Source organism: Tetranychus urticae, chromosome 1 (genome assembly GCF_039701765.1).
Source record: "Tetranychus urticae isolate SD_2017Ah chromosome 1, NJAU_TeUrti_SD_1.0, whole genome shotgun sequence".
Classification (NCBI taxonomy): Eukaryota; Metazoa; Arthropoda; class Arachnida; order Trombidiformes; family Tetranychidae; genus Tetranychus; species Tetranychus urticae.
The window spans coordinates 1,417,182-1,438,660 of record NC_142958.1 but is presented as its reverse complement, the minus strand read 5'-3'; the positions used below and the strand labels follow the sequence as shown (position 1 = coordinate 1,438,660).

The 21,479-nt window shown below is 31.8% G+C and overlaps 10 protein-coding genes across 11 annotated transcripts; 5 read left to right on the top strand and 5 right to left on the bottom strand.

Moving 5' to 3' along the window:
• Positions 1-151: 151 nt before the first annotated feature.
• Positions 152-1,729, bottom strand: LOC107368387 (uncharacterized). The gene is made up of 4 exons (XM_015936201.3): positions 1,315-1,729; positions 1,169-1,263; positions 967-1,106; positions 152-904 (listed from the first exon to the last, which is right to left on the bottom strand). The coding sequence occupies exons 1-4, from the start codon at positions 1,343-1,345 to the stop codon at positions 436-438; spliced, it is 735 nt and encodes a 244-aa protein (XP_015791687.1). The 5' UTR covers positions 1,346-1,729; the 3' UTR covers positions 152-435.
• An 87-nt stretch (positions 1,730-1,816) lies between these two features.
• Positions 1,817-4,021, top strand: LOC107368201 (uncharacterized). The gene is made up of 4 exons (XM_015935978.3): positions 1,817-2,049; positions 2,159-2,471; positions 2,561-2,799; positions 2,862-4,021. Exons 1-4 carry the CDS (start codon positions 2,007-2,009, stop codon positions 2,873-2,875), a joined length of 609 nt encoding a protein of 202 aa, XP_015791464.1. The 5' UTR covers positions 1,817-2,006; the 3' UTR covers positions 2,876-4,021.
• Positions 3,074-4,456, bottom strand: LOC107368200 (uncharacterized). The gene is made up of 4 exons (XM_015935977.3): positions 4,180-4,456; positions 4,023-4,117; positions 3,823-3,962; positions 3,074-3,754 (listed from the first exon to the last, which is right to left on the bottom strand). Exons 1-4 carry the CDS (start codon positions 4,208-4,210, stop codon positions 3,289-3,291), a joined length of 732 nt encoding a protein of 243 aa, XP_015791463.1. The 5' UTR covers positions 4,211-4,456; the 3' UTR covers positions 3,074-3,288.
• A 653-nt stretch (positions 4,457-5,109) lies between these two features.
• On the top strand, positions 5,110-6,271 carry LOC107368207 (uncharacterized). Its single transcript, XM_015935983.3, has 4 exons — positions 5,110-5,287; positions 5,339-5,433; positions 5,504-5,643; positions 5,705-6,271. Exons 1-4 carry the CDS (start codon positions 5,260-5,262, stop codon positions 6,180-6,182), a joined length of 741 nt encoding a protein of 246 aa, XP_015791469.1. The 5' UTR covers positions 5,110-5,259; the 3' UTR covers positions 6,183-6,271.
• LOC107368330 (queuine tRNA-ribosyltransferase accessory subunit 2) lies at positions 6,268-7,745 on the bottom strand. Of its 2 annotated transcripts, XM_089266530.1 has the most exons (3): positions 7,295-7,745; positions 6,973-7,218; positions 6,268-6,902 (listed from the first exon to the last, which is right to left on the bottom strand). In XM_089266530.1, the coding sequence occupies exons 1-3, from the start codon at positions 7,301-7,303 to the stop codon at positions 6,306-6,308; spliced, it is 852 nt and encodes a 283-aa protein (XP_089122656.1). In that variant the 5' UTR covers positions 7,304-7,745; the 3' UTR covers positions 6,268-6,305. The 2 variants fall into 2 exon arrangements, with proteins under 2 accessions (XP_089122656.1, XP_015791632.1); XM_015936146.3 differs by having other exon boundaries at positions 6,973-7,696.
• Positions 7,746-7,814: 69 nt separating this feature from the next.
• On the top strand, positions 7,815-8,824 carry LOC149094334 (uncharacterized protein C18orf19 homolog A-like). The gene is made up of 2 exons (XM_089266531.1): positions 7,815-8,347; positions 8,461-8,824. Exons 1-2 carry the CDS (start codon positions 7,917-7,919, stop codon positions 8,732-8,734), a joined length of 705 nt encoding a protein of 234 aa, XP_089122657.1. The 5' UTR covers positions 7,815-7,916; the 3' UTR covers positions 8,735-8,824.
• Positions 8,825-9,591: 767 nt separating this feature from the next.
• Positions 9,592-12,464, top strand: LOC107368332 (uncharacterized). Its single transcript, XM_015936148.3, has 2 exons — positions 9,592-9,884; positions 10,712-12,464. Exons 1-2 carry the CDS (start codon positions 9,882-9,884, stop codon positions 11,294-11,296), a joined length of 588 nt encoding a protein of 195 aa, XP_015791634.2. The 5' UTR covers positions 9,592-9,881; the 3' UTR covers positions 11,297-12,464.
• On the top strand, positions 11,922-12,284 carry LOC149094333 (biogenesis of lysosome-related organelles complex 1 subunit 6-like). Its single transcript, XM_089266154.1, has one exon. The coding sequence runs from the start codon at positions 11,922-11,924 to the stop codon at positions 12,282-12,284; it is 363 nt and encodes a 120-aa protein (XP_089122280.1).
• On the bottom strand, positions 12,347-13,850 carry LOC107368331 (uncharacterized). The gene is made up of 2 exons (XM_015936147.3): positions 13,592-13,850; positions 12,347-13,443 (listed from the first exon to the last, which is right to left on the bottom strand). Exons 1-2 carry the CDS (start codon positions 13,750-13,752, stop codon positions 12,582-12,584), a joined length of 1,023 nt encoding a protein of 340 aa, XP_015791633.1. The 5' UTR covers positions 13,753-13,850; the 3' UTR covers positions 12,347-12,581.
• Positions 13,851-14,348: 498 nt separating this feature from the next.
• Positions 14,349-21,407, bottom strand: LOC107368428 (stearoyl-CoA desaturase 5-like). Its single transcript, XM_015936248.3, has 4 exons — positions 20,780-21,407; positions 16,650-16,780; positions 16,308-16,513; positions 14,349-15,167 (listed from the first exon to the last, which is right to left on the bottom strand). Exons 1-4 carry the CDS (start codon positions 21,222-21,224, stop codon positions 14,726-14,728), a joined length of 1,224 nt encoding a protein of 407 aa, XP_015791734.1. The 5' UTR covers positions 21,225-21,407; the 3' UTR covers positions 14,349-14,725.
• Between the last annotated feature and the right edge of the window lie 72 nt (positions 21,408-21,479).

Genomic DNA, 21,479 nt, shown 5'->3' with positions numbered 1-21,479 from the left:
AGTTAACTGTTTCAAAACCAGTTGTTCATTTATCAAATTTCACGAGGATAAATCAAAAAAAGAAATTTATTTTCATTCGTTTAATTTTTCTCATTCGCATCTTGAAATCTAATCGAGATTTGACTTCTATTATCATCGTTTAGCCCAGTCTCAAGCATTAGCCGGAATCCATTTAAAGATTTCGCTATATTCACCTTATCCACAGTTAGTTGAATTTTATGCAAAAAAATAAAATGAACGATTACTCAAGAATTTTGTTCACTTTTAGTAATATTTATAGATTTATTGCAATCTGAGAACAGGAAGGTCCAAATTTGTAAAAGGTAGTATTATTAGATGATTTTATCAGTATTATTAGGACAATCGTTCTTGCTTAGATCAATGTAAAGGATTTCATTGCCAGATTAGATAAACTTTTGGTTAAATTTATCTAAGTTAACCACGATTCGGCCAGTAGATACGAGGTCTTATTGTACGAAACATTTCATCATGCGAGAATGAGCAATACGAATTAAAATATTGTCCAATATCCAAATCTGCATGAATCTCCCTTTCTCTAGTAGAGACAACAGCATGAAGTTCGTCGTCATAGATACGATTGCGTACATTTGGACGAGGCTGATCTCTTAGATATGATTCAATATTTGAATTGGTTATTTTAGCTTGTTTAGTCAAGTAAGCTTTGTTACTTATATGATGGCAAAACCACTGGTCGCATTCAGTTTCATCAATCAAATCTTTATGAACTAATCTATATTGTACGGAAAAACCATCCAGACTAGGGTACATCCCCATTTTTGTATTGAGAGCAAAACAATCGCCATCTCTAAAGAATTTATCTCTGTAATCTTGCTTCGTACACGTTCGATAGTAACCTTGAGGTATCTCTTCAGATCCGGGGTATCTGATAAATAGGAAAAAATTATATATAAATCATTTACAAATTAATATATTAGTTGAAATTACGATTTTTCAATGAGCAAACTTGCTCGATCATCAGCACGCCCAACAAAAGGGTTTTCAGGATAAACATCGTTTCCAACAGGTGGCTTCGAAAATGAAATATACATAGTCTTTTCTATTGATATTCCAGTGAATTCTGCCACCTATGAAACATGAATATAATTGAATATTAAAAAGAGAAGCGATATTGTTTATTTACAATTACCTGTCTGAACATTTCTTTCTTTATATCACTGTATTCCTTTGACCAGTCTATAATAATGTCTCGGTAAGCATCCGATACTTGCACTTTTATTGTAGCTAAAAAATAAAGTTTTTCAATGAAAAGGTTTATCAAAAATTAAAACTTACTTTTATCGCAATTATTATCATTTGTATTCATCTTTTCAAAAAAAGTTAAAGTTGGAAGAAGCAAAGAACAAGGTATAATATCTGAATTGTAGTAGACAACAAAGACAAGTGGACAAAGGTTGACGAGTCACTGAAAGGTTAAACTGGCCAAACCAGAAATTTTACAATGTAAACTGGACTTTGTAACGTAAGGTGTGACCGAAACATGTCTGTAAAGCGGGAATTAATCCAAGCAATCTTTTACTTCAATTTACAGTGCCTTTGCTGAGAGACTATTTCGTACCATTACCTTCATGGAATCATTTGGATTTTATTTACGGCAAAGATATTTACACTTATGTTCATCAAGAAATTTTGAAAATTTTACAATCAACTTATTAAAGATTTAGGTTAACATAGATAATAATCAAAATTTTAAACATTAATATGACAGATAATGTACTTTTAAATAATCGATTCAACAATCAATATTAAAGCAACACCAGTTACCAGGTGACAAAATGACATTCCTGTTAGTTTAATGATTTGTTATTTTTTATTGCATTTGAAAATTGATTTTTTGTTATTGATTCAAATGAATTCTAGTTTTTTATTTGCATTTTTATCGATTTCAGTTGAAATGAAATCATTTTCCCTGTTAACATGACAGAGGTAAATTGAATTAAATCTGTGGTGAACAAAATTTACCGAAAATGAAACCATCTTGTATCTATCTTGTTATATTATTTTTACATCGTAAGTTTATTTTTTCAAAATCACTTGTTCATTTATGAAATTTTCATCAAAGGACAAATCAAAATAATAAATTTATTTTCATTCGTTCAATTTTCTCAAAATACAACAGCCTTCGATCTGGTAAATTGTGATGATTATGAAGTGGATTTAGATTCTACTAACAATTTAGACGAGTCAGATAAATCAGACAATGATGAATTCAATGGACCGAGTAATGTTACCATCTTATGGAAAGAGTTTGGGTTCCGAATGGTTTGTGATACTGACGAATGGCGAGAACAATTTGATGCAATTAAATCACAAATGATTGAATGTCTTCAAGTCAAGGATATTGTTTATGAAGCTGAAGACGAACAAGAATTTGATAAACATCGAAAACTTGTTGCTTTTTCTGGTAAACCTTCAGAGAGTCCATATTGTTGGTAAGTTATTCCAGATTTATTTTGTTTAGACCAAGATTTATAACAAGATTTGGGTCTCTTTTTCAATGTTTTTATTCACTTGGCTGTAGGTTAGCCAAAAATTGGAGTAAATGCTTGAGGTTCATGGTGGGTTTAGAATGCATTGAACCCAATCCTAAATCATTGAACACTAATAGTCAAAACTCTTATATCAAGAAATTGACTTCATCTTATAATTCCGATTACTTTTCAAACGATCCTTATGATTGGAGAAACATGATTGCACCTTACAACGTGCTTTGTGAAATGATCAAATTGCAAGCAAAAAGTAATATCTTTGAAACTCTGGGTAAGTTCACAATTTTATCAGTTCACTTCCAGTTTCTCACGATTTCTCTGTTTAAATTTCAGGAGCTTGGCTTTAGAGTCTCACAGGGAAATTTCCAACCACTATCCGATTTGCATCCAATTTGGGATTAAGTCGAGATCTGATTTGGCTGCTAATATCAGCGTTTAGCCCAGTCTCAAGCATTCATCGGAATCCATTTAAAGATTTCGCTTTATTCACCTTATCAGTAGTTAAACTTTAAGCAAAAAAAATAAAATAAACGGTAACCCAAAAATTTTGTTAAACTTATAGCAATATTATAGATTTATTGCAATCCAAGAACAAGAAGCACCAAATTTGTAACAGTTAGTATTATTAGGATTATTTTTATCATTAATGTTAAGACAATCGTTTGTGGTTAGATCAATGTAAAGGTTTTAGGGCTGATGAATGTACTGCATTACTAGATTACATATTGTATTAATAGATTTATAGTTTCATTCATCTTCGTTAACCACGATTCGGCCAGTAAGTACGAGGTGATCTTGTAAGAAACCAATGGCGACCAAACTTGCAATATGATTGAAAATATTGTCCAATATTCAAATCCGCCAGAATCTCCTTTTCTCTAGTTAAGATAGCAGCATAAAGTTCGTTTCCAAGGAAATCAATGCCTTCGACATTTGGACGAGGCTGATCTCTTAGATGAGATTCAATATCTGAATTGATTATTTTAACTTGTTTATCCAAAAAAGCTTTGTTACTCATATGATGGCAAAACAACTTGCTGCATTCAGTTTCATCAATCAAATCTCGATGAACTAAGCTATATGAAACATAGAGTTCATCCAGAGAAACTTTCATCTTCATTCTTGTATTGAGAGCAAAACAATCGCCATCTCTAAAGAATTTATCTCTGTAATCTGCCTTTGTATACGAACAGCGAAATCGAGGTACCTCTTCAGGTCTGGGGAACCTGATAAATAGCAAAAAATTACACATTATTATAAATCATGTACAAAATAATATATTAGTTGAAATTACCAGTTTTTAAGAAGTAAAAATGCTCGGTTACCAGGAAAGTGAACAAAAGGGCTGTCAGGAAAAACATTGTTTCCAGTGGGTTGCTTGGCAAATACAAGTGAAGAAGTCTTTTCCATTGGTATTCCAGTGAATTCTGCTAGCTGTGAAACATGAAAAATAATTGAATATTAAAGAGAAAAGCGATATTTTTAAAACTTCACCTGTTTGAATATTTCTTTCTTTAAATCCCAAAATTCCATTGACCAGTCCAAAATAAGATCTCGATAAGTATCCGACACTTGCACTTTTATTGTAGCTAGAGAAAAATAAAGTAAAAGATGTTCAATATTGTTCAAGTTATCAAAATTTTACACTTACTTTTATCGATGTCAGCATCATTCGTATTCATTTTTTCAAAGAGAGCTAGGATATAACGAAGCAAGGAACAAGGTAAAATATCTGAATTGTAATAGACAACAAAGAGACAAAGGTTGACCTGATTTTGAGTTACTGAAAGGTTAAACTGACCAAACCAGAAATGTTACCACGTAAACTGGACTTTGTAACGCAAGGTGTGACCAAAACAGTCTTACAATTGTTAGACAAAAGAATTGAAATGCATTGAAACATTGAATTATCTCAAGTAAATCTAAATTTCCATTCGAATTGATTGTTCATGACTCATGGCTGATGAACGAAACGATAACAGATACCTTAGGGGTTTAAGTAGATCGGTTGATGAATTGAATGCAAACACTCTTATCTTAAAGTTGACCGAGCAAGTTGCTTGTGGTCGGTCGGAACCCAAAGTCTGTGAAAAACTTATTTACCCTTTAATGAATTACAATTTGGAAGAATTGAATTCCAGTCGAGCGACATAAAACAGACTTTAATTATTCGAGTCAACAATCAATATTAAAGCAAAATACAATACGTAATATTCCTTTTAGTTTAATGATTTGTTATTTTTTATTGCATTTGAAAATTGATTTTCGTTATTGATTCAAATTAATTCTAGTGTTTAATTTGCATTTTTATCGATTTCAGTTGATATGAAATCATTTTTCCAGTTAATACGAAATATGTAAATTGATTTGTGTTCAGTTATTATTAATAATATTAATTACAATAATATTTATCCCAGTCTTAAGCATTTCAACCAATACATCAATGACAAAACATTGCTTTTCACATGATTTCTCATATCAATAATAACCAATAATTTCAATTTTAAATTGCTTCAATTCCTATTTTGTTTTGTACTCATTTCCGCGGCAATTTTTACACTTTTTTTGGTCACACCTTGAAGTCCAGTTTACAAGGTAACATCTCTGTTTGTTCAGTTTAACCTTTCACTAACTCAAAGTAAGGTCAACCTTTGTCCACTTGTCTTTGTTGTTTACTTCAATATACCTTGTGCTTAATCCTTTGCTTCTTCATATCTTAACTTTTTTCAAAATGAATAATGATAATGATTGCAATAAAAGTAAGTTTTAATTTTTGATAAACTTTTTTATTGAACAACTTTTTTTTCTAGCAATAATAAGAGTCCAAGTATCGGATGCTCACCAGGATATTATCCTGGATTGGTCAAAGGATTGGTATGATATAAAGAGAGACACATTTAGACAGGTAAACGTAACATTTAAGTAAAAAATATCGCTTCTATTTTCAATCTTCAATTATTTGTCCTGTTTCATAGCTGGCAGAATTCACTGGAATATCATTGAAAAGTGCTTATGACATTTCATTTTGGAAGCCACCTGTTACAAACGATGTTTACCCTGAAAACCCTTTTGCTTTTCGCGCTGATGGACGAGCATGGTTTCGTATTACAAACTCGTAATTTCAAGTTATATATAATTTTGTGCAGCATTTATATGTAATTTTTCTTATTCATCAGGTACCCCAGCCCTGAAGACATACCTCGAAGTGGCTTACGGTGCACTAAGCAAGATTTTAAAGATAAATTCTTCAGAGATGGCGATTGTTTTGCTCTCAATACAAAAATGAAGATGGAAGTTACTCTGGATGAACTCTATGTTTCATATAGATTAGTTCATCTAGATTTGATTGATAAAACTGAATGCAACCGGTTGTTTTGCCATCATATGAGTAACAAAGCTTTTTTGGATAAACAAGCTAAAATAACCAATCCAAATATTGAATCATATCTAAGAGCTCAGTATCGTCCAGTTCCTAGAATTGAGTACGGAGATATTAACTTCAACTACGACTTTCATAATGCTAAAGATATTAGAGAAAGGGAGATTCATGCGGATTTGAATATCGGACAATATTTTTATTCATATTGCACGGCTTTTCTTAATGCAACAACTAATCAAAGAACACCTCGTATCTACTGGCCGAATCGTGGTTAACTCAGACAATAAAAGATTTTTGCAATTCGGAATGCAATTTGTCAATTGTCAATTTAAGAAATTAAATAAGATAATCAAATCAAGATAATTTTAGTAAAACTTTTATTAATATTGATAAAAATATCAATGAGTTAGATAGCTAATTTGGTTGAAAAAATCATAATAAACGTAAAGATTGTGTAAGTTGATCAAAATTGAGCCAAGCATTTCCTTGACGTTGATAAGATGATTTAAATAGGCACGGGTGAACCCTTTGAAGCAAGTATAGCAACAACAATCTTTTTCGATGACAGTGAAATCATGTTTGAACGAGTCGTCTGCCAAATTGAGTAGTTTTGAAGTAGCTTCAAATGGAAATGCTTTAGATTGAAGGACTAACGCTGTATGAATGCTTGTTAAGTAACTGCAATAAGACGAATCGAAGATGTCAATGCCAGCAGAGACAGCATCGGCTACTCTTTCAGGTTTAAGTGGACCAAAAAGGGCTCTCGGTTTGTTCAGAGGTAAATGTGAGCAAATATAAGTTATAAGTGCATTTAAATTTTCTTTGGTGTCAGTTGATTCGTTGAGTAAATCCTCAGCCAATAAGCCATCTATAATGTAACCATCAACATCATAAGATTTCAAGTGCTCGATCGAGATGAGTCTTTGCTTTAAATTCCAACCACCGACTATCGATCCAAATACTGGTTTGATTTTGCAACTTTGTCCTTCGATATTCTAAATTGGATGAAATTCATTATTATTTTTCATTATTTTCATTGGATAAATATTCCTCTAGATTACTTACGAAACTTTTTTTAGTCAATTGGGCAGTATTGTGGACAGATTTGTCAAGTCTTTTATTAGATGACTCTTTATTCGTCTCTCCATCGGCCAGTAAACGATATGCATCAGGTTTGAAAACATTCACACAATTCAAAAGATCCGTTGGGTAAATGTTTTTACGGCCAGACTCTGTCCAAATAGGTATGAAATCGGATGAATTGAAGCCTTGTCGGCGTTTGACCAAAACATCTTGATCGGTTAAGAAAATCTGTCGGTTAAAATCGGATGAGATAAAGTCGGATAATTTTTGACCAGATGACTGGAGAGTCGGTATGAGATCATACATTGAACATAGAGGGATGAGTGCTGGAGCACTATTGTCAGGAACGTGCTTCAATAAATCCCAAGTTAAATGAGGGACAAATCCATCTTTTGTGTACTGAAGACACAGAGGAAGCGAAAAACAGGTTGTTAAATTTTCTCGTGGAGAGTCCGTCGGAAACTTGATAAAACCATGCCTGACATTTCTGCCATTTTTCATTTGTGAAAATTGCATGATGATAAGAGTTGACTTTAGATCAAAAAACAAAACAAAAAGATTTTATCACAAGAAAAACCACAATGCTGGTGGTTGGAGCAAATTGATGAGTGTGATGGACTCAAGACGAACTTTGCAATCACGATGTAAACTAAAGGGTAATTAAATAAGTTAAGTTACTGAAAACTTAATTAAAGCAGAGATTTTTTACAAAAATAATTTCATGAAATACAAATTGAATTAACCACTTTGATTCAAGTTGAAAATTACTGTACACAAGAAGCTAGCGACACCTGTTGGCGCTGATGGAGTAAACAACAACATTTTGTAAACATGTGTTCAAAATTATAAATTTATCGAAAACTACTTTTTTATTTTACTGTAAAACTAAATTACCGCAAATTTACTCTAGGTAATTTACCTGTTAAATGGCTCAGGTTACCCGTCTGTGTCCATTGACTGGTTTCCTGTCCAGAAGAGTTATCCCTTTATCAAATTGTTCACCAATTCTGAGAAACTCACACGCTTTACCTCGGAGATGTCCTTTTGTACCTAGTCTTGGAAATCATGTTAAATTGGTCCGGGATTCCAAGCTTTTTCATGTCAACAAGTTGACCAGACAACCAAACATCTTTCAATCTAGGAACTCAATCAGATTCTATTGTGAAAAAACACCTAAAAATGGTTTAACCGAGCCAGATCATATCCGATATTGGGAGACCTTTGAAGCTGAAATGAAGCAACTCACTCTTATTCAGAGATATAAAAAGATGTTTAAAGAGTTTTGGTATGTTGGTATTCCGGTTGTTGGCATTACTTCAGCTCTATGGTTAGGTACATTTTACCTTATCGCTGCCAGGTAAGTTGTTTTAACACCAGACATTAAATCTTTCGAAGATTCTAACTTGTTATTTTTATCTTTCTCTTATATCTTGATTTTTTCTGGTGTCATATAATACGCAATATCATCAGTGGATATGTGAAACCTCTTGTTTCAAAACTCCGTGACTTTGGTGTTCCCGAGACTATTGCAAAAGCTTTGGAATCAGATAAAGTGGGAACTCTAGCAATTGCGGTTGTGATGTACAAGTTAGCCACTCCAGCAAGATATGCTGTTTCCATTGCCGGTACCGTAAAAGCCATAAAGATATTGCTTCGTAGAGGAATGATCAAACCAGTTCCACCTAAGAATAAGTTAAAAGAGATAGTTTTAAAGAAGGTTTATGAAAAAAGTAAACAACAGTGATAAATGACTTCTGTAAATCAAGCAATTAGCTAGTTAATTGTATTAACGAAACTTGTACAGTTTATGATAAAAAATCAATAGCCAAAATTACCTAAATCGTTGACTTAAATTTCGCTCCCAAAAATATCAAGTATTATAATACTGTTGAAGCCTTCCCATCATTTCAATCGTTACACGTATAATCATTGTCATCACCATCATCAACAACAACAATATAATTTTTGCTGCTCAATTCAGTTCACTGTAGTGATTAAAGGCTCACTCGAAAGCAAAAAACATCAATCCTTTTCTATCCATTTTAGTCTTGTTTAAGGTTTATCTTCAATAACCATAAATGATGATGGTGATGATAATGCTCATAATGATAATGATAGGAATATTTTGCTACATAATTATAAGTTTTTCAAGCTTGATCTCAAGACGAAATTCGGGGAAAACCGGACTCAACCAGATTAGGTTTTTATATAATGTTGACATACAAATCATTTGAATAGTGTTTTTTTTAATGATGATTATTGGATAGTTGATATAGATATTAGTTGTTGTGGTCTCATCAAGATGATAGTGCAAGTATAACAAGAAAATGAAGGTAAGATGATGAGGATGAGTCAAAAAAATGAAGGTAAACAGGCTATTTAAAGTTATCCATCGGTAGGTAGATTGAGAGTGATTAACACTTCGAACCTTCATTTGAGTGAAAATTTCTTTCCATTTTGCTTAAGAAGGCAATGATGATGATGAAGTGATGAGCTGGGAGAGGTTGAAACCAGTTTTAGTCGACACCAAACACGAATCCGATCTAGATCAAGACCCGAAAATCATTTTCAGCCTCAACAGCTTTAATTTCTTTTGCTTCTTCTTCTTGTCAACTTGTAATCTTTCTTTGTCTTCCTTTTAATTTCTTTAATAATTGACCGATAGACAAATCCTTTTAAAAATCATGTTCCAAAAATCATCCATATTACCTTCAATTGTAACTAATTAATCAGCAATTTGCCATCAATTAGAAACTGTTTAGTTGTCATTACAAAAAACAACCTTCAAAAGCTTTAACACAACAATTTCACTCTGTAACCTGTGCATCTTAATTTGACCATACTCAGCCAATTCTGAACCTCTACAACAATTAACTACGTAATAATACAAAATGGTAAGTAAATTGTTTCATCTAAATGATCAAAAATATGCGTAAATTTTTTCAGGTTTTTCTTGATGCTTTAGTAGGACTTGCTTAGTCTATTGACTTGGACTGTCTTTTGTTACTTTTTATATCGAGTGATGTATAGATGTAGTTTGTTTCATCTAATTTCAATTGTGTGAATATCTCTTATTTCTGAATCTTCTTGTTTCTTCTGATTTATTAACAGAAAAGTTGAAATTAAATGGGAAAATTTGTATCTTTCACTTGTCTTGATCGTTCACAATGCACTCCATGTTTACTTGAAGAGCCTTAAGGGATATTGATTTAAGTTTGTTTGAAATTTATCTTATTAATTGAAGGGAAAATTGTTCATTCTTTCGAGTTATCAATATTAACATTTCTTATTCCTTGTTCATGTTTTATCCATTTCAACCTTTCACCCAATGTTGATGCAGTCATTGAAGTTAAACAAGTCTGTCTGACTTTTCATTTTTGCTTTCCTTCAACATTTAAAGTAAAGAAGTAAACAATTTGTACATTTTTCCTTCTCTGATTTTCTTATATACAAATCATATAAATTAATCATAATTGTTACGCTGGTTGATTGCATTATTAGAATCAATTGAGCTTCAGGTAAGTTGAGTAAGTTGTTGAACGATCAAAAAACGTGCAACAATCCTTAAAGTGGTTGATTTACGCGTTGACAATTGATCAAGATGAACAGATATTTAGATTACAAATTACTTTTGCGCTTCCATCTTGCAAGTTGATCAATTTAAAGTACATTCAATTTTAAATTCTAAATCAGTAATTTATTCTCTTCTTCCTTTCAATAGAGATTACGATTGTACGGAGTATTTTGCCTTCTATTGGTAATACAATTGACTAATTGTCAATTAAATGAGGACGATGATGGTGGAGATGGACGCTCATATGAAGGTGATGTTGAAGAGCCTAAAATAAGCAACAACAATGGTAAACCTGAAGCAGCTGTGGATGAAAAAAAGTCTACCGAGGTTAAAGTGAATGAACAAGAAGATTTAAGGCCACGATCACATTTCACCGAAGAACGATTTACTCAATTGTTTGTACCTCGAAATTCAAGGCGTAAACTTGTTTCAGCTCGCTATACAACAAAGCCCAGGCCAACTTTACCTTCTTTCATTAAAAAACCAATTAGCGTCCCACCTCCTGATTTTGAGACACCAGCGACAAGATTATCAGGCACTTCATCAACACGACCACCAGCTTCACGAACAACTTCAACCACCAGTAGGCCATCAAGAGGACGGAATCGATCCTCTTCCAATAGATTTGAGGAACCCTCATCAACAACATCAACAACTGAAGCTTACCGTCGATCCGCATTTTCAACGCGCAGACCTTCAAATCGATTGTTTCCCAATCGTAATAGAAACTAGTTTGAACCAATTTTAGCCAATGGACAACAATTATAGTAATCATATTAATATTAATGCTACTAATCATAATAACCATAATTGAGGCCAACGATAACAGTTACGTTTATTCATTTAATCTCATTCATCAATATAATAACCTAAAATAGACTCAACCGTACAACAAAAAGCAATCATTTTATATGTAGATTCAAATTGACCCAACTTTTTGTTAATTAGTTTTCTTCCGATGATACAGTAAATATTATGATTAAATTAATATTTTTAAAAATGACTCCTATATTCCTGATAACATTGCGAGTGTTTTTAAAACCAAGATAACAAGGTCTCTATCGCAGTCGTTATGTACAATTGAAGGTTTATTCACAACATCGATAAATTACTTCTGTAAATCAAACTAAAAGCTTGTACAGTTTGGGAAAAAACCACTAACCACTTAAATTGTTAACTTAAATTTCGCTCCCAAAATATCAAGTATTAAAATACTTGCAGCTGTTATTTTTGTCTTGTTTATCAATGTTTTTGTCTATTCTCTGAATTATCTTGCATTTCAAATGTAAATCGTTGCTACATTTATCTATTGTTTTTTGAATTTGTGTGCCTAACAAGTAAGTGCTCTTGATAAAATATGGAATCCAACAAGAATGACAACTCTTCTATACCTCCATCATTCACCCAATTGATGGAATATCAAGTTTCCCTTCATGTTATGCTAGACCAAGAAAACTCACGATTCAATGAATTCACTAAGCCATTGGAAATTGACACTTTGATTACTCGAGCTTCACATTATTTGTCCAAATTGAATAACGTAAAAAAAGATATGGAAATGTTATCGGAGAAAGCGGAAAGAATAAGAAAACGAGGTTTAAAGTTACAAGAAATGGTGCAAAAGCAAATCTTGGAGAAAGAAATGAGAAAAGATGAACAGCTTCAGCGAGAGAAACAATTGGCACCTGTGGTCCTTAAAGGTTCACCTCCCAAAAAATAACCCGGAGTTAACCAAAAATGAACATAAAAAGGGTTGCATGTAAGACCATATGTGAGAAAGGATTTGAATATCAACTATTGTTTTTTACTTTTTTGTTGTACATTTGTTTGATTATTTTTACATTGGATTTCAGCCAATTATTCAATGGCAGTGAAGTAAAAATTTAAATTATTCAATCTACATTGTAATTTTACAATTTATTTTGCATAAGATGATCGTTCAGATTTCAACTCTCTCTAATTTGCTTTCTTTTCTCTGTTTCGTGTTTCTCGATTTTGACCATATCTTCACTGAAGCTCATTTCGCGGATGATTTCTCGTCCATTAAACTATGAACTTTTTCTAATAAGGCAATAACTTCTTTTTTGGGTAAATCTGCGACAAATAATTTTAAAGGTTCACCATCTTGATCAACCATCCCAGATAAACTGAATCCGGTATTGAATAATCGAAGTAATGCTTTTTCTCTTTGGGACAACTTTGTGTAATACTCTATTCCACCAAGAAGCATTTCTTCATCAATCACATCAGCATCTTTGAGTTTATGCAATTCACGAGGAGACAACATGTTTCTAGACACAGCTTGGGCAATACCCTTTGACTCGCAAATCATTTTTGCATGATTAGACATGATAAAGTAGACAGATATGACCGGGACTAACATGAAGAGAGTGACAACAAGCTTCGCAGCAGCAGTTCCTTTCATTCTTTCTTCAATTAAACCCAAGGCTGCCAAGCCAGCGGTGAAAGTCAAACCGAAGATTAAATGCTTGAAAAAATATTCATAGTTGAAGTTTGAATATGATGTTTGGGTGACTAAAAATTTCTTTGCTCGTTTGCTTAAGAAGAATGAATTGATTAGAGAAACTCCGTCGGGTGTTAACCAATCCTCTTTAGTTAGAGTATCACAATCATATCCCAATAGTTTAACTAAATTGCGAATAGCTGTACCAGTCAACTGTTCGGAATTAGTAAGGTTTAAATAGTCAGGTAAAAACACGTCAATCTGTGAATACGATGAATAGAATCCATGGATTTGTGGAATCGGAAAAGGAGTTCCATAAAAATTTAGGGCATCTTTTTTAATTTTTGGTAGGTTTAACTTTGATTTGACTTCATCAATGATTTCTTGTAAAGGTGGTTGGATACTTGGTGTTGGCCTAAGGAAAATGAAAATAAGTTTAATATAATAAAATATGATTGGTAAATGATTCAACATATAGGATTAAATTGTAAATATTAGAGTTTTCAGTAAATGACAAAAGATTGGGTTAGCTATTAAGTTAATCATAAATACTTTAAACTTACGATGTAATACCAGGTATTGTGCCACCATCTAATTTTATCTCAACAAGAGTGTTTTTAGCAGACTTTGATTTATAAATATCAAGACCATAGTAAGCACCTGTGGCAGCAATTACAACCGGAACTCTCAGTCTGTTAAGCACATTTGCAAAGCCAGAAGTCATAGTTAAATTAAATAGGCAGTCACTGATAATAACAATTTAATAGAGAATAGATTACAAGAATTATAACATCAAGCATAAACAATGAAATCTTTGATGTAGATTCTGAAAATCAGCTGTGAGAAACCACAGAGTAACATGTTAGTCTGTGTAGAGAGACATGCCTCGTGAAAGGAGCTCTATCAATCACTACAAATGAATTGGTTCTTAGCTTTTTTGAAATGATTTCCAAATTGTTGACTAATCATCTTATATTAATTCGCCTTTTATTGAATTGTTTGGTAAGACTCTAATATTTGATAATGGTGATAATTTACGGCATTCGGTCACTTTTTTACCAAAGTATTACGAGGAGTCTCTCAATATTTTCTAGCTTCAACAACATTATTGTAAACTAATAACTAATTATTGCAATTGTCAGCTATTATGATCTTGATAATTTCATTTTTAACCATTAAGAAACAAATCTAATCGACATTCTGATCTCTGTTATTTCCAAGCTAAACAATCAATTCCTTAACTTATTCAATAACATTGTATAAGTATAGAACTTAACTTTTTTAAGCGAAATGCGATTATAATGAAAACAATGATTAATAATCGTTTTTGAAACAATTTAATATGAAAAAATATTTCCAAAGCATTTAAAATGAAATCAACGTAGAAATAAGGTTGTTAATAATTACATTTAGAGCCAAATGTAACTGAATCGAGGTGGGAATTTACAATAACAAGGCATGATCATGAAGATAATATGAAAAAAAGATCCATTCACGTTAACCAACTCAGGCTAATGGTTTGATTGTCAGGTTAATTTAGAAGGATTTGTTTTGATTCAACTCGTTGCTTCAATAACTGATGAAAAAATATACTCTTTGCGCTCAGGTCTAAGATGATTATTGGTCTGAGCTTAGATAAAATTCGTACTAAATAATGAGTTATTACAAAGAAATTTCGAAGTCCTGGCAATCAAAAATTAAATCCATGTATAACAGATTGGGTTTTCTTCAGCTGCCTTCAATTTAGTTTTTTTGATAAACTCTTCCCCAGCCAGCCTTAAATCGTAAGCAAGACCAAGCCAGGCCATAATATCGATAAATATTTTGGAGGTGTTAAAAGTTTTGCCCAATTCGCTGATTGAATAATCATATGGAAAGGTATGATGAAAATTATGATAAGCTTCTCCAGCAGTAATTATCTGCATGAATCCATTATCAGCGGCAGAGATCCGTTTGTTGTACGGTCTTTTGCCAACAGTGTGGCAGATACTTCCAACAAGACCGTGCATATGGATAACAAGGAACGACTTTGAGCAACCAGCAATCAAGAAAGAATTCAGTAAAGTTTCATTCCAAATGAATACAGGAACAGATACTGGAAATGCAAAAGCAACCAAAATAACCAGCGGAACATAATATCTGTGAAAACAAGAAAAAAAAATGATTAAAGATCTAGAATTTTTGATTTCTAAATTACACTTTCTAAAATTAATTTTCAATGTTTCAGACATCATTCCATTTTGAATTGTTTTGAATCAAATAATATCAATTAACTTATGTATTGAAACTCTTCAGTTCATTAAGTTATCATTACAGGTTTGTATCGACTTTGATTTGACTGTTAAATGACAGATTGTCTAAATTAATTGATCAAAATGATTGAAAAGCTTAACCTAAGAACATTCAAGTTTAGTTGAAATGATTTGTTATCTGTTATGAGCTTGAATTGTTTCAATCAATAACAAAATATAATTCTTCATTCAATTGGTCAAGATTGGGTTTAATTGTTTTTATGATACCTTTTCTTCAGTAAAAAACTGCCATCTTAAACTATTGTTGATTTATTTGTTTTTTTTTCGTTAATACTTGTGAATTAAAATTAAGACTAGTGGTCAATAGGTTGATGAAATGTTAAAGATGAGAAAAGGTCAGATGAATATTAAGCTATCACAATTTCCTTGTCTTGACAAGGATGATAAAGTTGATGCTGATTTTTGGTGAATAAAAAATAATAGAATTAAGATGAAGATTAAATGTGTTTTGATGTAACAATGCAATAATTGCTATAAAAGCTGAAGGAAAGTGAAACAGAAAGGATAATTTTCTTAATCAACAATTTAAAATTGAACTTGACTCTCAATGGTTTATTAAGCAATTTATATCAGCAGAAATGATTGAAGAATAGGTCGATGTTTTAATTGTAATTTGTTCAAATAAGACAGTGACAAAAGATTAGGTCAAGTTTGTCATTACTAACTTAATTGGTGGTAAAAATTACCTATTCACTTGCTTAATGATATTCTGCTAAATAATAATGTAACTTATTGAGATTAACAAGCTTTTGCACAATCAATTTAACCAAATTTTGACCAATCGACGAAGGATTGTTTCATCAAACAAATGTTATCACCTGAAAGATGAACCATTTTGAAAGACAGTTGAACTTTATACAGATTATTTTATGTAATCTTGATACTACTTGAGACCCAAATTAAAAAACTAAATTGAATACGCCGATGATTGTTAACAATTGAATGGACGATCTTCATGGTTACTCACTTGTGTTGGAACATAACAAATGGATCTTGATGCATATCAGTATAACTGATGTTCTTGACTTTTTCTCGATATTCTGGGTGAAGTTTCAAAATCCGATATCCAGCTTGAGCATACCAGAAACCACGCTTGATATTTTGTGGATCTCCATTTGTATCCAAGTATTTGTGATGAGCTCGATGATGCTTGACATAATGATAAACAGAATCCTAAGAGAAAAAACAGAAGCAAATTAGGAATTGGATTAGATTGAATCAAGATAAAGATTTAGCAATAAGCAAAATCAAATTCGAGGGGAAGCTCTGTATCATTAATCAACACTGTTTAATTTGGTAGTTTACTAACCTCAGCTGCCATGGTATACATAAGAGTCAGCATAAGCTTGAGTGGCCATTTCGCTTTGAAAGCATGGTGACTCCATAATCGATGAGCTCCGACACTTAGACCGATTCCTCCACAAGTAGTTAAAGTAAAAGCTGAATAGATTGAATAAAATTAAAGAAGGTTATAATAGGTTTAAAATAATTAGAAGGAAATTAATTGAGAAAAACAAGGAAACGAATTGTAAACAAAAAAGTAACGCGGGTTAACTCAGTGACACTAGCGACACTGCAAGTAACTAATGCCGGTATCACATGTTGCATCTTCCTACTGATCACTGTTATTATCTCAATTATTGAATTGGATAACCCATGCTGTGTTAATTCAGTTGATATATATTATGTCTGACGGTCATGGTGATCATGATGATAATTGTATTGATGACCCTTTTGTTTCCTTTCGTGTTATTATCACCAAAAACAAGGCCAAATCGATCTGGAAAACAAGTGACTTCACTCTATGACCAATCTATTTATTTGTTGAATAATTAGCTCTAAATTTCATTTTCAGTGATATGAATTAACTTGACCCTAAAATTAATAACTCTCTTCTCAATTAGCTCCGTGTTGATTTAACCATTTTGATGTTACTTTGGACCTCCACTAACCTTACAAATCAATGTGCTTCTATTTTCTTGACTCGATGTAACTGGACATAATTTGGTCTTTAAAGGGAGTCGATTTGATTGACAGTGAACCTCAATCTATATTTTAATGGAAGCTAAATGCTCATCGAGTATTAGTTGATCAAATTGATGGCAATTATGCATACAATACAAATCTGAGTGAAAAAGTTTCCTTAAAACGACATCAAAAAGGAAGATTTTGTAATATTGCTGACCAGAATGTTATTGAAATGGCTACAATTTACATTTTAAAATTGACTTTATCAAAATGTTCATCATCAAAGGCGTAATCAAATTTGACCCAACAATACAAATGATACATTCACATATCTGGACAACAAAATGATCGTCATTTTAATTTGAAGCCAATCAAATATAATTTACTTTCACTGGTTGAATCAATGGTTAACAGAATGGTTAATATAATTTACACTTCATCATCATCAATGTGTCATTCAGTCAAAATTGATTCAACTCTGATTACAGCAGTCCTTGAAGTAGCCAAATCAAATCAAAACAATTGCCTTTGACGGTGAAACGACTCGCCATTATAATTTACAAATAATGATTGTGTTTGCTATTAATTTTGTAATATTTAGTTGATGTTAACAATGTAACTATCAAATTGATAAGACTGAGGCCAAGCAGGTTAACTTGGTAAAATCTGGTTAACCGGGTTGAAAGCTGGTTAAAATTGAATCCAAGTAGATAAAGGTTAAGTACATGTTGATAATTAATAAGAATAGCAGATTAATATCAAGATTGGTCAGTTAATCGTTAGTTAACAAGCAGGAGAGAATTAAATTATGATGAGTTGTTAATATTGTGATATCAAAAGTTAATTGTGTTTTCTCCGAGCAATTATTGTTAGCTTAGATTTGCTTCATTTTTCAATCTACTTTCATTATATATTATTATTTACTTGGCTTATTGTCAAATCATGGACTAGGTTAAGTTAGGTCAAATTGTAATCAAAAACAGCAAAACCCAAAAAAGAGAAAAAAATTTGTGATACTTTTTCATTTACCATCACAATTAAACCAAATCATAATCATCTACAATTTTATTCATAACCACGAACTTGCCCGTTATTACAATACTCGTCATCTTTTAATCATCAAACCATTCAAATTACCAATGATTAAATCAAACAACTCAACCTTTACATCTTATCATTTGAAATATTAATGTACAATGTGCTTAACACCAATGAATTCAACTTTGAACAATGAACAGATCTTTTGGCAAAATTAAAATATGTTTAACCTTTTATTCAATTTAAACTAATTAAGTGATTAAGTGTTTAATTTAATGAAACATGAGCACAAATGATCGCTAAATTGTTGCTACTAAATAAAATTAAAACTAACATTTTGTCAGCTTTATTATTCTCATTGAAATAGACTCAAATTGAAAATAAAGAAACCAGAAAATACAATTCTTAAGCCTGAATTGATACAACAAATGTCAAAATCAAAATTAATTTTCTCATGAAACGTTCAAATCTGTTCAACTTGAATCAGATCTGATTAAATACATCGTATTATTGTTTAATGTTTTATATGAAATGGTTAACCTGGGATTATTCAATGGATAATACTTGTGCTAGTCATAACACTATCAGGTTAGACACAACTCCAACAATATCTTTAGACAAATTTTTGACAATTTTTCTTAGCCATTAGCGATTTCTGGTTCCTATGGTTCAACTTTTGGTGGATCTCAAAACTTATCTGGCTCTCAATCCTCAAGAAGTTACTTGTTGCAAAATTATTCGTGAGGTTGATAGATTTTTATTGTTTTTCTTGAATTTCATCGTGTTTCAGTTTTGCCTGCCTTTGACTGACCATCGCCTGCCTTTACCATCACCATCGTCAGCCTTTACAAAACCATTTGTCCATTTAATAGATAACTTGATGTTATCAATTATAAATCATTACAATTAGTCTTGAAGAATTGTGAGAGTTTGTAGTTTAACAATCAATTGATAATGTGTTAACGTGACATTTCACTTGTTCACTGATGAGACTCTGTTCGATATTGAAACTTGCCTTGAGGATGTAAAAATTATCTAATATAAATCACAATTAGATACTAATTTACCGTAAGTGTGTAAAACATAAAATTACGTAAATTAATATCAATTTAAGTTTGATTATTCATGGAAAGAGTCAAATGTAAATTTTCATTTCGCAACAATATAACAATTAACTACTCATCACTTGAAATAAAATTACAAACAAATGAATTATTCAGACTTTTTATTGGCAACATGCAGTTGTTGAGCTCGAGTCACCATGCAACAACGGAAAGCATAATTTGATAAAAAGCACATTGAATAAGCGATTAAATTAAAAGTTAGATTTCAAATTGTAATTAAGGTTCAATATCAGTTAAAAGTTGAAGCCACAGCTAAATCACATAAATCAAGGAAATCAAAATAGCCCTTGGAAAACACATGATTGGGTTGAACCAGAAATTATTACCAGAAATTTCAAGGTTTACATGTTTTACTTTAAATTGTATCCTGACATTAATTATGCAACAATTAAACAATTTAAGGCTTAACATCCAAATAATTAATTCTCGAACTAGATAAAAGCAGATTTTACTTTTGATAAAACAGCGATTTTTCAATCCAATCTTGGATTACATTTTATGCAAAAACTGGTTTGATTGTTTTTCACATGATCATCCTAAGTTCAGTCTAAACTCATTAACCCGGAATTGGTTGTTCACTGTCAGCTGAATCATCATTATCATCAAACATACACCAATATTGAAACTGATTGTTTCATTGAAGTGCAGCTTTAATGGAATTCGTACTCTCAAGCTGAACACAATTAGCTTGATTGTAGAAAGGTTAGAGAGAAACAAATAATCAAATTACAATTTAATGTTGAGATTGGGAAGGATTAACAGTGACCAAGGATTGAAGTAGCCTTTACTATTGAAAAAAGACATTGATTTGACTTCATAACTGTACTTTAAGATTTTTGATTGTTGTCATTAAACCTGAAGCCTGGGCTTTTGATTTGTTACAAAATTCAATGAAAATAATTAAGATTTATTTACGTTGCTTGCACACTTCTCGACCACTTATTTGACTGTAGTCTTGATTAGCATAATTATGATCAAACACAACAGAGATTCACAATTAAAGTAAGAGTTTACTCACAATTTAAGTTGACATTAACAATGAAATTACAGCGATTTGTCCATCTAACAATTATCATGATTGATCACAGAAGTCTAAAAATTACTGCTTGCCTTTAATATCTATCGTTTATAAATTTAATAGCAACGGTTTCTGAAGCAATCTTTTATAATTATCCAAATTCAAATTCATTAATCACTCGAAGGCTTTGTTTGCGTATTTAAGCTTTATTTTAATCAATCAATATCAGTTGATTGGTTTATGGTTTTCTCATTTAATGTGATATTTCGGTTAAATATATCATCGGCTTACCCCAAGTCCAAGTGGCAACCATTACCCACCAAGAAGGTGTCCAGAACTCAGCAAAGAAACGGTAAATTGAGATTGGCGCTATGTAAAAGAAACCCAGAGCAAGGGAAAGCTCAAAGATAACACTCATCCATTTGATTTCGTAGACAATGAAATTGAAAAAACATCGAAGTCCATTTGTCTTGTTTTCAGCCGTTGATTCTGATGGTACAGTTGTTTCATTGTTACTGTTCATACTTCTTGATCCATTGGTAATTAAAACGCCAGTAGGTAAAGATGATGAATTGGACTTGGCATAGTCTGTGTTATTTTTTGCGTTTTTTACTTCACACTCCGAGTAACTTTCACCATTACTCTTGATGGTTTCAAATTTATTATTAACTCCATTTGGATTTGGATTTTCCACATTTAGTTGAGTCTCTACCTGAGATTTAGACATTGTTGTCATTGTTTCGTCTATCTTTAACCCTGTTTAGCTGCTGTTGAAATCAGGCAAAAAACTTGGAGTTGATAACTGAATGATAATGTTATTATAAAAAATCAAAACAATCGAAAAGTTTTGTGTTGATTACTTGATACAAAGACGAAAAAAGTGAAAGTTAAACTTGAATGTTAAATAATAAGAGGGAAAGGATGAAAAAAGGATGATTTGAAAGAGTTAATAGTTTCGAGTGTTAATCTTACTGGCTTGACCAGTCTTAAG